Raw genomic sequence first — 17,426 nt, 5'->3', positions numbered from 1 at the left:
TAGGTCTTATGACTGCCTGCATCGGACGCAATCTCCTTTGCTCATTTTCACATGCGACCTCTTCAGCTCTGTATGCTGAACCAATGGTGCAGGGATTACACAAAGATATCTCAATTAATATCTTTAAAAACCGATTGTACGGACACTCTCTGACGTGGTGGAAGATCACCATCGTTTAGTTCAGGGGGCTTCTTTTGTTCTTCCGACCTGGACTGTAATTTGAACAGATGCAAGTCTTACAGGTTGGGGAGCTGTGTGGGGGTCTCTGACCGGCACAAGGGGTTTGGGAATCTCAGGAGGGTAAGATTACCGATCAATATTTTGGAACTCCGTGCAATTTTCAGAGCTCTTCAGTCTTGGCCTCTTCTGAAGAGAGAATCGTTCATTTGTTTTCAGACAATGTCACAACTGTGGCATACATCAATCATCAAGGAGGGACTCACAGTCCTCTGGCTATGAAAGAAGTATCTCGAATTCTGGTTTGGGCGGAATCCAGCTCCTGTCTAATCTCTGCGGTTCATTTCCCAGGTATAGACAATTGGGAAGCGAATTATCTCAGTCGTCAAACGTTGTATCCGGGCGAATGGTCTCTTCACCCAGAGGTATTTCTTCAGATTGTTCAAATGTGGGAACTTCCAGAAATAGATCTGATGGTTTCTCATCTAAACAAGAAACTTCCCAGGTATCTGTTCAGATTCCGGGATCCTCAGGCGGAGGCAGTGAATGCATTATCACTTCCTTGGAAGTATCATCCTGCCTATATCTCTCCGCCTCTAGTTCTTCTTCCAAGAGTAATCTCCAAGATTCTGAAGGAATGCTTGTTTGTTCTGCTGGTAGCTCCAGCATGGACGGATTCTTTTTCGGATGGCCTCTTGCCAACCGTGGGCTCTTTCGTTAAGACCAGACCTTCTGTCGCAAGGTCCTCTTTTCCATCAGGATCTCAAATCTTTAAATTTAAGGGTATGGAGATTGAACGCTTGATTCTTGGTCAAAGAGGTTTCTCTGACTCTGTGATTAACCCCTTAATGACAAGTGACGTACCAGGTACGTCCTGCAAAAACTTGCAGTTAGTGACAATGGACGTACCTGGTACGTCACTTGTCTAAGAGAGTGCTGGAAGCGATCGCAATCGCTTCCAGCAGCTCTCAGGGTATTGCAGTGATGCCTCGATATTGAGGCATCCTGCAATACCCTTAGAAAGCATCCGATGCAGAGAGAGCCACTCTGTGGCCCTCTCTGCACCGGTAGCGATGCGGCCGGTTCGTTGGTGGTGGGAGCGCAACTGGGAGGCGGGTGGGCGGGCCCATCGCTACCCGGCATCCGGCTCCTGTTAGTGCAATGTGCACGCCGGGTGCCGGGAGCGCGCGGGGTGCGCGCGCCACGCCCGCGATCACCTACCCACACTGACACCAATGAGTGGGAAGAGGGGGGGAAATATATATATATGAGGATCTGGGAGGGGGGAGGGGGTTGGGGTATTGTGGGGGGCTGCTACACTACAGAAAAAAATAAATTAGTAATAAAAAATAATTAAAAACACTTTTTTGGGGGGCAAATTGGGTACTGGCAGACAGCTGCCAGTACCCAAGATGGCGGCAATTAGGTAGGGGAGAGGGTTAGATTGCTGGGGGGGGGGATCATGGAGGTTGGGGCTAAGGCAGGAGTCCATCACAGCTAAAAAAATTTTATTTTTTTTATTAAAAAAAATAAAAACTCCTTTTATTTAGTACTGGCAGACTTTCTGCCAGTACTTAAGATGGCGGGGACAATTGTGGGGTGGGGGAGGGAAGAGAACTGTTTGGGAGGGATTCAGGGGGTGGGATGTGTCAGGTGGGAGGCTGATCTCTACCCTAAAGCTAAAATTAACCCTGCAAGCTCCCAACAAGCTACCTAATTTAACCCCCTTAACTGCTGGGCATAATTTACGTGTGTGTGCGCAGCAGCATTTAGCGGCCTTCTACTTACCAAAAAGCAACCACAAAGCCATATAAGTCTGCTATTTCTGAACAAAGGGGATCCCAAAGAAGCATTTACAACCATTTGTGCCTTAATTGCAGAAGCTGTTTGTAAATAATTTCAGTGGGAAACCTAAAGTTTGTGACAAAATTTTGTGAAAAAGTGAACTTTTTTTTTTATTTGATGACATTTGGCGGTGAAATGGTGGCATGAAATATACCAAAATGGGTCTAGATCAATACTTTGGGATGTCTTCTAAAAAAAAATATATACATGTCAAGGGATATTCAGGTATTCCTGACAGATATCAGAGTTCCAATGTAACTAGCGCTAATTTTGAAAAAAAAGTTGTTTGGAAATAGCAAAGTGCTACTTGTAATTATGGCCCTATAACTTGCAAAAAAAGTAAAGAACGTGTAAACATTGGGTATTTCTAAACTCAGGACAAAATTTAGAAACTATTTAGCATGGGTTGTTTTTTGGTGAATGTAGATGTGTAACAGATTTTGGGGTCAAAGTTAGAAAAAGTGTGTTTTTTTCAATTTTTTCCTCATATTTTATATTTTTTTTATAGGAAATTATAAGATATGATGAAAATAATTGTATCCTTAGAAAGTCCATTTAATGGCGAGAAAAACGGTATATAATATGTGTGGGTACAGTAAATGAGTAAGAGGAAAATTACAACTAAACACAAACACTGCAGAAATGTAAAAATAGCCATTGTCATTAAGGGTAAGAAAATTGAAAAATGGTCCGGTCATTAAGGGGTTAATACTATGTTACAGCTCGTAAATCTGTATCTAGAGATATATATTATAGAGTCCTGGAAGACTTATATTTCTTAGTGTCTTCTCATCATTTTTCCTGGCAATCTTTTAGAATTCCGAGAATTTTTTTACAGTTTCTTCAGGATGGTTTAGATAAAGGTTTGTCCGCAAGTTCCTTGACAGGACAAATCTCTGCCCTTTCTGTTCTTTTTCACAGAAAGATTGCTAATCTTCCTGATATTCATTGTTTTGTACAAGACTTGGTTCGTATAAAAACCTGTCATTCAGTCAATTTCTCCTCCTTGGAGTTTGAATTTGGTTCTGGGGGCTCTTCTAGCTCCTCCTTTTGAACCCATGCATTCATTTGGACATTAAACTTCTTTCTTGGAAAGTTTTGTTTCTTTTGGCCATCTCTTCTGCCAGAAGAGTCTCTGAATTATCTGCTCTTTCTTGTGAGTCTCCTTTTCTGATTTTTTCATCAGGATAAGGCGGGTGTTGCGAACCTTCTTTTGAATTTTTCCTAAGGTTGTGTATTTTAACAACATTAGTAGAGAAATTGTGGTTCCTTCATTATGTCCTAATCCTAAGAATTCTAAGGAGAAATCATTGCATTCTTTGGATGTTGTTAGAGCTTTGTAATATTATGTTGAAGCTACTAAGTCCTTTCCGAAAGACTCTAGTCTATTTTTCATCTTTTCTGGTTCTAGAAAAGGCCAGAAAGCTTCTGCCATTTCCTTGGCATCTTGATTGAAATCTTTAATTCATCATGCCTATGTCGAGTCGGGTAAAACTCCGCCTCAAAGGATTACAGCTCATTCTACTAGGTCAGTTTCTACTTCCTGGGCGTTTAGGAATGAAGCTTCGGTTGATCAGATTTGCAAAGCAGCAACTTGGTCCTCTTTGCATACTTTTACTAAATTCTACCATTTGATGTGTTTTTTCTTCTTATGAAGCAGTTTTTGGTAGAAAAAGTACTTCAGGCAGCGGTTTCAGTTGAATCTTCTGCTTATGTTTTCATTAAACTTTATTTTGGGTGTGGATTATTTTCAGCAGGAATTGGCTGTCTTTATTTTATCCCTCCCTCTCTAGTGACTCTTGCGATGGAAAGATCCACATCTTGGGTAGTCATTATCCCATACGTCACTAGCTCATGACTCTTGCTAATTACATGAAAGAAAACATAATTTATGTAAGAACTTACCTGATAAATTCATTTCTTTCATATTAGCAAGAGTCCATGAGGCCCACCCTTTTTGTGGGTGGTTATGATTTTTTTGTATAAAGCACAATTATTCCAATTCCTTGTTTTTATGCTTTCGCACTTTTTCTTATCACCCCACTTCTTGGCTATTCGTTAAACTGATTTGTGGGTGTGTTGGTGAGCGGTGTATTTATAGGCATTTTAAGGTTTGGGGAAACTTTGCCCCTCCTGGTAGGAATGTATATCCCATACGTCACTAGCTCATGGACTCTTGCTAATATGAAAGAAATTAATGTATCAGGTAAGTTCTTACATAAATTATGTTTTTCATGATTATTTTCACTTTCTCCCAGCTCCCATATTTGTCCCTTCTTAGACCTGGATCTCCAATGCACGGGTTCAGAGCACCCAGGCATATTAAGTGACAGGCAGTAATGAAGAAACCTTAAACAATAGCCAGACAACTAAATACTGTTACTTTCTAGTTGTCTTGCAAGCTGCTGCTGCTGGTTCCCTATTGCTGCCTGCCTGTCAGCCCTGAGTTGCTGAAGTTGGAGGAAGTGAAGTACATGCGACACGTGGTATGAAGAGAAGCCATGGGGAAGTAGCAAACAGAAGCACAAAATAACACAGCCGTTGTCCTGTAGACAAAAAAGCTACATAATCGAGATTACCTACGTCGACGTGCGCATGCTCACAATTACGCAATTGCATTCCACAGATGATTCAAAAGAATCTTTGGAATGCAATTATGTAATTATAAGCAAGTGCACAGGCTCTGATAGCTAAACTCGACAGAGATGAAAATGAGTGTCCTATTAAATCTTAAAGCGGTGACCTCTATTGCGTGCATGCATACTTTAAACTGTCGGTAGCTAATTCCAACAGTGTGTTTTCTAATTATGTTACCGAGGGCTGTTCAGTGCTCATTTGCTCAAGGTGTCCATTGACATTAAAACATTAGTTTGCATATAGCTCTAAATATTTTACAGTGCTATGTTGCAAATGTGCTGTGCAAAACTAAAACAAATTATATATATATATATATATATAATATACACACACACATAGGTATATACCTACCATAAGTGTGTATGGGTCATGTTTCTGGTTTGAGGTGTGATTTGGGTATATAACTAGCATAAAGGTGTTTGGTTCATGCTTCTGGTTTGAGGTGGGATTTGGGGTATATACCTAGCATAAGGGTGTATGGGTCATGCTTCTGGTGAGGTTGGATCTGAGTATATACCTAGCATAAGTGGTGTATGGGTCATGCTTCTGGTTTGCGCTAAGATTTTGGTATGTACCTAAAATAAGGTGTATGGGTCATGCTTCTGGTTTGAGATGTGATTTGGGTATATACCTAGCATAAGGATGTATAGATCATGCTTCTGGTTTGAGGTGTGATTTGGGCATATACCTAGCATAGGGGTGTATAGGTCATGCTTCTGGTATGAGATGTGATTTGGGTATATACCTAGCATAAGGGTGTATAGGTCATGCTTCTGGTTTGAGGTGTGATTTGGGCATATACCTAGCATATGGGTGTATAGGTCATGCTTCTGGTTTGAGATGTGATTTGGGTATATACCTAGCATAAGGGTGTATAGGTCATCGCTTCTGGTTGAGGTGGGATTTGGGCATATACCTAGCATAAGGGTGTATAGGTCATGCTTCTGGTTTGAGGTGTGATTTGGGCATATACCTAGCATAAGGGTGTATAGGTCATGCTTCTGGTTTGAGGTGGGATTTGGGCATATACCTAGCATAAGGGTGTATAGGTCATGCTTCTGGTTTGAAATGTGATTTGGGTATATACCTAGCATAAGGGTGTATAGGTCATGCTTCTTGTTTGAGATGTGATTTGGGTATATACCTAGCATAAGGGTGTATAGGTCATGCTTCTGGTTTGAGGTGTGATTTGGGCATATACTTAGCATAAGGGTGTATAGGTCATGCTTCTGGTTTGAGGTGTGATTTGGGTATATACCTAGCAATGCATAAGGGTGTATAGGTCATGCTTCTGGTTTGAGGTGTGATTTGGGTATATACCTATCATAAAGGTGTATAGGTCATGCTTCTGGTTTGAGGTGTGATTTGGGTATATACCTAGCAATGCATAAGGGTGTATAGGTCATGCTTCTGGTTTGAGGTGTGATTTGGGGCATATACCTAGCAGTATAAGGGTGTATGGGTCATGCTTTCTGGTTTCAGGTGGATTTGGGTATATACCTAGCATAAGGGTTTATGGGTGATGCTTCTGGTTTGAGGTGGGATTTGGATATATACTTACCATAACTGGATGTTTCTGGTTTGCAGTGGGATTTGGGTATATACTTAGCATAAAGGTGTATGGGTAATGCTTCTGGTTTGCAGTGGGATTTGGGTATATACCTTGCATAAAGGTGTATGGGTCAAGCTTCTGGTTTGCAGTGTGATTTGGGTATTCCTAGCATGAGGGTGTATGGGTCATGCTTCTGGTTTGAGGTGGGATTTGGGTATATACCTAGCATAAGGGTTTATGGGTGATGCTTCGGGTTTGAGGTGGGATTTGGGTATATACTTACCATAACTGGATGTTTCTGGTTTGCAGTGGGATTTGGGTATATACTTAGCATAAAAGTGTATAGGTCATGCTTCTGGTTTGCAGTGTGATTTGGGTATTCCTAGCATGAGGGTGTATGGGTCATGCTTCTGGTTGAGGTGGGATTTGGGTATATACCTAGCATAAGGGTGCATGGGTCATGCTTCTGGTTTGAGGTGGGATTTGGGTATATACCTAGCATAAGGGTGTGTGGGTCATGCTTCGGGTTTGAGGTGGGATTTGGGTATATGCATACCGAAAGAGGAGCTCTCTACCAGGAACAAACAATAGCTCAGTAGTGTGTTCTATGGCGGTGTTGGGTCATGCTTCTGGTTTGCAGTGTGATTTGGGAATATACTTAGCATAAAGGTGTATGGGGTCATGCTTCTGGTTTGCAGTGTGATTTGGGCATATACCTAGCATAAAGGTGTATGGGTCATGCTTCTGGTTTTCAGTGTGATTTGGGTATATACCTAGCATGAGGGTTTATGAATCATGCTTCTGGTTTGCAGTGTGATTTGGGTATATACCTAGCATGAGGGTTTTATGGTTCATGCTTCTGGTTTGCAGTGTGATTTGGGTATATACCTAGCATGAGGGTTTATGGTCATGCTTCTGGTTTGCAGTGGGATTTGGGTATATACCTAGCATGAGGGTTTATGGGTCATGCTTCTTGGTTTGCAGTGGGATTTGGGTATATACCCTAGCATGAGGGTTTATGGGTCATGCTTCTGGTTTGCAGTGGGATTTGGGTATATACCTAGCATGAGGGTTTATGTATGCCATGTATCTGGTCTGAGGTGGTGAGCATCTGATGGCTGCATATTTTGGGGATCTGATCTTTTACAGAGAAATGGAGCACAACTCTTTATCTGCTGTACTTGGTCTAGTGATAGTTGGTAGTTTTAACCTATTTAAAGGGACTTTGTTTTGAGTCTCAAGCGGGACTTTAAGCATGCGTTTAACCCCTTTGTGGGGTTTTAAGTAGTTTTACAATTGCATACTCCAATAGATTAGAACATGTATTTTAACACTGAAATGGCACTTTAAAGGCACAGTTTGAAATTGTACTATAAAATGTTTCATTATGTGGAGTAAAAAAAAGAAAATAAATTTAATTTAACTACATGTAATGAACACTACTAGAAAGAAGACTATGCAGATACTGATATCAAAATCCAGTATAAAACCTTTTAAAAACTTACTTAGAAGCTCCCAATTTATCACTGTTGATGAGATTTGGCTGGTACACCCAGCGAATGGGGCTGAGAGCAGAACCCCCCCGCATATGAAAATACCCATTATACAAACAGAAGCAATCATCAGTATTCAAACTTTGGGGCTTGGTTATGTGTCTGAAAATCAGTACAATGTTGTTATAAAAATAAGCAAAACTATACATTTTTACAAAAACACTACCAGATGGGCTATATAAATGGATCATCTACAAAACATTTATGCAAAAAAAAATCTAGTGTACAATGTCCCTTTAAATATTCCAACACTGAACTGCGCAAACAATAGATATGGGAAAAACCTTATTAAATTGTTAATTTCAACTGTGTGGATTAAGACAATGTTAGGTGTTTGGGACACTTTATTGTCTTTTATATCTGTCCCTAATTGTCGTCATCTAGGTTTCAATATGGAGGCACCCATTACTTTATACAAACTAAAAAATTACTCTATTTTTCTTCAATATTTAAACTAACATAAATGAAAATATGCATGTTTAACTCTATATGACATTACTTTGTAATACGAAGTGGATGTCATTTAAGGTCACGATTTTGTATATGCCGATAAAACTGAAAGCAGCCGCATTTCACATACAAGAGATGTTTTTTGTTTCCAGTTTATATTATTTATGTATAACATATGAAGAATACCACACACTAGCAAAATGTTATACACACCGCTGAATGCATGACGTTAAAAGTCAGCAATAGATAGGAATTAGTCAGTATATAGTAATTTCTAGAACACTGACCATATGTAATGCTCGTGGGATATTCCACTATCAGACCAAACTTGTCCAGTAGTCTTCTTATCCCGGCATCAAGCTGGAATTTTTGGGAAAATCCTAGAGCAGAGAAAGTTTGCAAAATGAGGTAAGCAGTGCTCACACTATGCAGGGTAGTCTTTGGCGGCAGCAGGTAGGAATCAGCGGTTAGGCAGTTCAAGGGTAAACCACTTGAAGGACTGGAAACAGACAGGATAGTCTTTGACGGCAACAAGCAGGGAATCGGCGGTTAGGCAGTTCAAGGGTAAACCACTTAATGGACTGGAAACACAGGATAGTCTCTGACGGCAATAGGGTAGGGAATCCAGCGGTAAGGCAGTTCAAGGGTAAATCAATAGAATGGTCAGGCAGGCAGAGTTCATTAACAGTAAATCAGTCCAGCAATTCAGGGGTTAAGACAAGCAGAGGAGTCAAAACAGACAGAGTTCATCAACAGTTAAGCAGTCCAGCCAATTAGGGGTTAAGGCAAGCAGTGTAGTCAAACAAGCAGAGTTCAGCAACAGTTAATCAATACAGCATACAGATATACAGCACCCAGGAGCACAAGAAGTAACACCTATACTTGGGCACAGGTGAGAGCAACTGAGGCCTTTGCATAGGGAAGACAGGGCAGGCGGTGATGTCATCACCGTGCTGCAGTTACACTGCCGTATCCCTAGCAACCGGAGGAGTGCCTGTGTCCATGACAACTGCCACAGCAGAGCAGAGGAGCACCGTGACACCATAAGCATTACTTGACAGTTTATATGTTTGTCTATTTTGCATGTGAAGATAATTTATTGTTTTGTTTTGTCCAGCAAAACAATTATGAAAGTGTAGCGATCACTTTGATTAAAGGGACATAATCATCATATGCTAAATCACTTGAAACTGATGCAGTATAACTGTAAAAAGCTGACGGGAAAATATCACCTGATCATCTCTATGTAAAAAAGGAAGATATTTTACCTCACAATTTCGCAGGTAAAAAAAAGAAATTAAGGAATTGACTGCAGCCAATCAGCATCAACAGTGCTGAGGTCAGGAACTATTTTACTGTGGTCTCATGAGATTTCACTTAAAGGGACACTGAACCCAAATTTTTTCTTTTGTGATTTAGATAGAGCATGAATTTTAAGCAATTTTCTAATTTACTCCTATTATCAATTTTCTTTATTCTCTTGGTATCTTTATTTGAAATGCAAGAATGTAAGTTTAGATGCCAGTCCATTTTTGGTGAACAACCTGGCTTGTCCTTGCTGATTGATGGATAAATTCATCCACCAATAAAAAAGTTCTGTCCAGAGTCCTGAACTCCAAAAACGCTTAGATGCCTTCTTTTTCAATTGAAGATAGCAAGAGAACAAAGAAAAAATATTAGGAGTAAATTAGAAAGTTGATTAAAATTGCATGCTCTATCTGAATCACAAAAGAAAAAATTTGGGTTCAGTGTCCCCTTTAACTCGCATAAGATTTCATAGTAAACATCCTTAACTTGAATAGGGAAATAACATGAGTGTTCATGAGGCTCACTCCCTTGCAAGTCCGGGGACAGGCATACTGATTTGCTGCTTAAAGTCCTTACGATGGGATGTGAAAACCTAGGACATTTTGAGGGTAAAATATCTTTCTTTTTTACATAGAGATGTTCAGGTAAAATATCTTTCTTTTTTACATAGAGATGTTCAGGTGATGTTTTTTGTCAGCTTTTTACAGGCTATGCTGATCACTATCAAGTGGTTTCAAACATTTGGGTATCATGGCCTGAGCACTACAAACATATAATAGACTAGAATAAATCAAACTTCATCAGCGTTCAAAAGACAAACTGGAAAAACAAGTGTATTCCAATGATCAAGATCAAAGCCAATAACACACCATACCTGGTATTTATTTGTTCTTTGTGTTTTAATATTTGCAGCTTCCCCTGTATTCTAGTCCTGTTCAAGAAGCAAAATAGTGGAAGATAAACAGACACAATTGGAAGAGGGGTATTTCATGGGTGAGACTGGTCGGTTGCGCCATATACAAGCTGGTTTCAGGTACACTCTAATAATTACCAAATAAAATATTGTATATTCATATTTAATTTAGGGGAGTGAGCTAATGACCTATATTTTAAACTAATAATTAAAGGGAGATACAAATAATCAGTTTGTATGTATAGTATAGCAGCGGGAATTGAAGGGACATAAAAGTGGTAAAACAAAAATTCTCTTTTGTGTTGGATTATTTTATTATTGCACTATTGTGTTAATGTAATTATGGGCCAAATTCTTCTAAAACTCTCCAGTCTGGAAAAATTCTATAAGAAGCCTCATCGGGCTAGTTGCCACCCAGGGAATGCTCTACCTTGAGGAGCTGTGTATCTCTTTAAGGGGAGATCCCAGATTTTCATTATGTGAAGGAGATACACTTATAGTATAGTACTCAATGATATAAGCTGATATTTTTCTCCATGTCAATGTGTTTTTGAGAATTGAGCCCCTGTGTGTTTAACCCCTGCAAAGGTTATGTTTGGTAATAGATGTGGACTTTCCCTAAACCCCCTCGGTAGTATCACCATTATTCTACTGAGGCGCATTGCTATAAATTGTAAGATACTGTATATATTCTCTATGGACAGTATGACCACTCTTGATATCTCTATTGCGGAGCTTATGTCTCTCTTAGAAGAACAGCGGCTGGTAGTAGTTAAAGAGTTGCAAAGATTACTATAACTGGTATCAAATTCAGTGAGCACCGTATGGAACGTAACCTGATAACAATACCCCCAGCATTGACAGAAAACACATTGGAGCCAGTATCCAACACTTTCTATCTTGCCTGCTCAGTTCCCCTAGGCAGAGTGGTAGTGGCAGAATTGGGAGCACCATAACCTTGGAGCTTTCAATTCTTTAACAATGGGAGGTTGGGCATTGCATGGATGGCGGGAGAAAATGAAGAGAGCTCAGTGGGTGCAGGAAATGGCAAAGGTGAAAGTTTTTTTCCCTTTTGGGTTCACTGTGCTCAATATTGTGGTTTGCTAGTCTGGGGAGTGAAGGTTCTACCCTTTCCTCGGCATGAACTGGGGAATAGTGACACTGACAGTATAGGAATATTTGATTCTGGAAATTGACATCCTCGCTTCTGGCTTTTCAATTATTTTAAGAAGCTAAGGCTAATATTGCTTAAGCTGGAAAAGGCTATATTGTCTATCCCACAAAACACACAAACTCTTTTGCTGTTGCTGCTTCTCAATGGGAAAACTTGAGTAGGTTAAGTGACCAATATGGTTGTGCTTGTGTCAATATTGGATGGAGCCATTTTTGATCACTACTCCTCTGAGCCATGTGCTTGTCTATACCAAGTGAGAGACAGACATAAGGTGACTAGTGACACTGATTGTCCACCATTGTAATATTGGTTTGAGTCTTTAAACAGTTTCTTTTCGTATGGAAGGACTGGAATAGGTTAATTTCTTCAAGAGATTGTTTGTTGTTTTCTGTAGATTGTAACAGTTTACCCCCTCTTCAACTTTCTTTCTTTTATGTTGTGAATGTATTGGGTTTAATTACAACTTTTGTTTGTTTGTTTTTGCCTTGTTTACCTTATGTCTTGTATTACTGTAAATGAGACCTTGTGAATGATCTTTATTGAAAACATTAAGTTGTGTATATTAAGAGGACAACATAGGACTCTAACGCACACATAGGTCTTGTGCACTCTTCCTCAACCCAATGTCAATAGATATATCTTTTAAAAGTTATTTTTTTTCATCAGATGGTGAGAGTCCATGAGTCATCACGTGTGGAACTCCTTCTTGCCCTCTAGGCGGAGGCAAAATATATCCCAACACACAAGAGCTTTAAATGCACCCCACTTAGCATGATTCTCAGACATTTTCTATTTGCCTACTTGATTACTATGAGGTGAAAAGTGAAGTGCAGATCTACTCATCATTGAGAGATCCTATAACCAATCTCAGGCTCAGTTCCTCCTCACAGTAAGTTTTTGATCAAAGAGGGTACAAGGAGTTATCAGCCAGGTAGTGAAAGGTATTTTCTCATTGAGAAATGTCACAGGCCTCCCAGGTACATTTGAATGTTCCACCAATCCCCTGGTCTGCAGTTAGCTGCTCTTTGCGGATCCACAGACCTTGCCAGGTGAGAATCTGGACTTTTCCACCAAAAAAAAAACCAAACCTGGTTTCTAGATGCTGTTACTGATTTAGATCTTTGGCATCGTGTTTGCACTGCCTAGGAAGGGCTTGTCTACTAGAAGCAAGTTGCTGCAGCTGAGGTAAACACAGTGGACAAAGGTAATCATAGGTAAGAACTTGCACCTTCACAGCCCACTGGCTATTAGTATGAACATATACACAGCTTCACATAAGTCTGGAGACATGTATTTATAAACCATACATCTTCTACTAATGCGTTATATAAAGATTACTTTAAATTTAGCGTCTTGGCGCTCTCGGAAGTTACTTCTGAGTTGTACACAGTGTGGAGGTGGAACGCTGATCATCAGAGCTTGGTTACAAATTTGGAGCCCTTTTTGATATGTTATTTTGTATGTAAGCCTTTTGTTTTTTTCCCCACAGTTTTCAGCTCTTATTTTACAGTACCTTTTATTATTGTTACTTTTTCCCTCTTAAGGGTTAATCCTTTTACATTGTGCCTTTTTCCCCTTTGAGGTTAACTATTTGTGTAGCTTTATACTGCTTATTTGCTTCAGTCTATCTCTAAAACTTTCTGGGCAAACTACAGCTTAGGCATCTGGTCTGTTAGCTATTTTTCTAGAAGGGAGACCCTCTGATAATTTAAACTTTCCAGTCTGTGTTTTGCATTTGTAAGTATTCTCTGGTTTATCCCCCTCATCTTTGTATCTTGTGCTAACTAAATATTTAACCCAAACAGGGTATTACTGCCCTTAAAGGGACACTGAACCCAATTTTTTTCTTTCGTGATTCAGATAAAGCATGCAATTTTAAGCACCTTTCTAATTTACTCCTATTATCAATTTTTCTTCGTTCTCTTGCTATATTTATTTGAAAAAGAAGGCATCTAAGCTAAGGAGCCATAATTTTTTGGTTAAGAACACCAAACAGCACTTGTTTATTGGTTAGTCAAGTTATCCACCAATCAGCAAGAACAACCCAGGTTGTTCACCAAAAATGGGCAGGCATCTAAACTTACATTCTTGCTTTTCAAATAAAGGTACCAAGAGAATGAAGAAAAAATGATACTAGGAGTAAATTAGAAAGTTGATTAAAATGTCATGCTCTATCCGAATCACGAAAGAAAAAAATTGGGTTCAGTGTCCCTTTAAGATTGTGCAAGGGTTTTTACCCCTTTAAAGTTGCTTCCAGGAGAGTTCATATGAACTTTCTTCAAAATTTAAGTAATATATTCACTCTACTAATAATGACTCAGGATATTAAGCAAAGATGTTTGCAAAGATTTCAATGTGGTCCTTCTTTGGCCTTTTGCTCATCAGGGACTTATCTTAGGAGTTGCCCTTCTAAGTTACCCACTGATGATTGAGGCGTTTCTGAGTATAGTGTCTCTGAGTCTCAGGATCCTGCTGCTGTGGCAGAGGATTCCTCCTTTTAATTTCAGGCTTGAGCATACTCATGCTTTATTGCAAGAAGTTTTACTTGCTTTAGAAGTAGACTATTGTCCTGCTACAGTTAAGCAACCCGTCAAGATAATAAATACATTTCTTAAGGAGCCTTTCCTTTTTTTCTACATGCATCTCTATTTAAAGGGATTACTAAACCCTTTTTTCCTATATATATATATATATGAGAGAGAGAGAGAGAGAGCAATTTTAAGCAACTTTCTAATTTACTCCTATTATGAATTTTTCTTTGTTCTCTTGCTATCTTTATTTGAAAAGCAAAACATTTAAGGTAAGGAGCCAGCTCATTTTGGTTCAGCGCCTGGGTAGTGCTTGCTGATTGGTGGCTACATTTAGCCAGGTATTCCTTCTGTTCTGTTAATACACAGATTTAGGAAACTATTCCTAAGGTCGATGCCTATTCCTTTGAAGGATAGTTCCTCTTCTAAGGATCCTATAGACAGATAGATAGAAAACTTTAAGCTTTTAATAGGTAATCCTTTCAAGTGGCAGGTTTTATGTTTCAACCTGCTGTCAGTATTGCCTGCGTAGCTACTGCTACTGTGTGATAATCTTTCAGAACTTGTTTCTGGGCAAACCATTCTAGATCAGATCACATTAACCTCCTGAGAACAGCAAAATTATTTTATTTGTGATGCAGAAGTGGAAATGATTCACATTAATGCTGAGAATTAGTTGTTTTAGCTTTACAAGCTTTATGCCATAAGTCTTGATCTGCAGATATGGTGTCATCAAAAAAATGTTTGGGCCTGGACTGGATGCTATTATTGCTACAATCACCAGGGTGCTTTACCGGCTAAAGATACCAGGTCTACTCGTTAAATGTAAATAAAATACATATTTATTAAAAACTAAATGTCTAATAACACATTATATTCATAAAAAGGGACGTCTCCCTTAAACGTATCCGTTATTTGATACAATGAATCGAAAACAATGTATGCAGAAAAATAAAAATATATATAGAAAGTTTCAAATGCACATAGGTTGCCGAGTATCAGCTATACGTATACTGTTCAGTAATTACTGGTGCCCCAAAAAGTGCCAAGAAATAATCCTGTGATATCCCAAAGTCTTTATGTTGCTATTAGAGAAATATTACTTTGTTAGACTAAAGTCTTTATAGTGCTGTATAGCATGTGCCACCAAATATTTGTATGTTATATAGGAGATTATACAGATCTCAGAAGTACGGTGTAATTGCCTGTGTTGAATAATTTGCGGGATGATAAAAAAAAGTACCTCTATCAACCAGCACGACTCCTTTTAAACACAATGTTAGACACAGTCTTTGTGGGATAGATGGTACCTGTACTCCTATTGCTCACATATGAATACTGGAATGTATATTACTCCTTGCTCCTTCAGAGATTCACTCCGCTGCTTTCTCAGAAAGGTCTTGCAACTGCGAATTCACCCCACGTGACCGATGGCGTCTGACGTCACGGGTGACACTCACTGACCGATTTGGTTGCTGATAGCAAACTGTAGAGATAAAACAATACACCTTCATTCCTCCTGTATAATCTGCTATATAACATACAAATATTTGGTGGCACATGCTATACAGCACTATAAAGACTTTAGTCTAACAAAGTAATATTTCTCTAATAGCAACATAAAGACTTTGGGATATCGCAGGATTATTTCTTTGGCACTTTTTGGGGCACCAGTGATTACTGAATAGTATATGTATAGCTGATGCTCAGCAACCTATGTGCATTTGAAACTTTATATATATATTTTTATTTTTCTGTATACATTGTTTTCGATATATTGTATCAAATAACGGCTAAGTTTAACCCCTTAATGACCGCAGCACTTTTCCATTTTCTGTCCGTTTGGGACCAAGGCTATTTTTACATTTTTGCGGTGTTTGTATTTAGCTGTAATTTTCCTCTTACTCATTTACTGTACCCATACATATTATATACCGTTTTTCTCGCCATTAAATGGACTTTCAAAAGATACCATTATTTTCATCATATCTTATAATTTACTATAAAAAACATTATAAAATATGAAGGAAAAATGGAAAAAAACACACTTTTTCTAACTTTGACCCCCAAAATCTGTTACACATCTACAACCACCAATAAACACCCATGCTAAATAGTTTCTAAATTTTGTCCTGAGTTTAGAAATACCCAATGTTTACATCTTCTTTGCTTTTTTTGCAAGTTATAGGGCCATAAATACAAGTAGCACTTTGCTATTTCCAAACCACTTTTTTTCAAAATTAGCGCTAGTTACATTGGGACACTAATATCTTTCAGGAATCCCTGAATATCTATTGACATGTATATATTTTTTTTTAGAAGACATCCCAAAGTATTGATCTAGGCCCATTTTGGTATATTTCATGCCACTATTTCACCGCCAAATGCGATCAAATAAAAAAAAATTGTTCACTTTTTCACAAATTTTTTCACAAACTTTAGGTTTCTCACTGAAATTATTTACAAACAACTTATGCAATTATAGAATAAATGGTTGTAAATGCTTCTCTGGGATCCCCTTTGTTCAGAAATAGCAGACATATATGGCTTTGGCTTTGCTTTTTGGTAATTAGAAGGCTGCTAAATGTCACTGCGCACAATACGTGTATTATGCCCAGCATTAAAGGGGTTAATTAGGGAGCATGTAGGGAGCTTCTAGGGTTAATTTTAGCTTTAGTGTAGTAGACAACCCCAAGTATTGATCTAGGCCCATTTTGGTATATTTCATGCCACCATTTCACCGCCAAATGCGATCAAAGTAAAAAAAAATGTTAATTTTTTCACAATTTTAGGTTTCTCACTGAAATTATTTACAAACAGCTTGTGCAATTATGGCACAAATGGTTGTAAATGCTTCTCTGGGATGCCCTTTGTTCAGAAATAGCAGACATATATGACTTTGGCGTTGCTTTATGGTAATTAGAAAGTCGCTAAATGCTGCTGCGCATCACACGTGTATTATGGCTAGCAGTGAAGGGGTTAATTAGGTAGTTTGTAGGGAGCTTGCAGGGTTAATTTTAGCTTTAGTGTAGAGATCAGCCTCCCACCTGACACATCCCACCCCCTGATCCCTCCCAAACAGCTCCCTTCTCTCCCCCACCCCACAATTGTCCCCGCCATCTTAAGTACTGGCAGAAAGTCTGCCAGTACTAAAATAAAAGTTTGTTTGTTTTTTTAAAGAAAAAAAAAAAAAAGCATATTTACATATGCTGTGTTTAGGATCCCCCCCTTAACCCCCAACCTCCCTGATCCCCCCCAAAACAGCTCTCTACGCCTCCCTCTCAGCCTT

The 17,426-nt window shown here is 38.9% G+C and overlaps 1 protein-coding gene across 1 annotated transcript in view; it reads left to right on the top strand.

Moving 5' to 3' along the window:
• APOO (apolipoprotein O) overlaps positions 1 to 17,426 on the top strand; it is a 420,782-nt gene that overhangs the window by 120,601 nt on the left and 282,755 nt on the right. The window contains 2 exon segments of the mRNA XM_053706366.1: positions 10,435 to 10,521; positions 10,523 to 10,555. Of these exon segments, the coding sequence (XP_053562341.1) occupies positions 10,435 to 10,521; positions 10,523 to 10,555 (120 nt within the window).

The sequence above is a fragment of the Bombina bombina genome, chromosome 3, assembly GCF_027579735.1.
Source record: "Bombina bombina isolate aBomBom1 chromosome 3, aBomBom1.pri, whole genome shotgun sequence".
Classification (NCBI taxonomy): Eukaryota; Metazoa; Chordata; class Amphibia; order Anura; family Bombinatoridae; genus Bombina; species Bombina bombina.
Note: the sequence above shows the minus strand (reverse complement) of the source record. Positions and strands in the feature narration are given on the sequence as shown.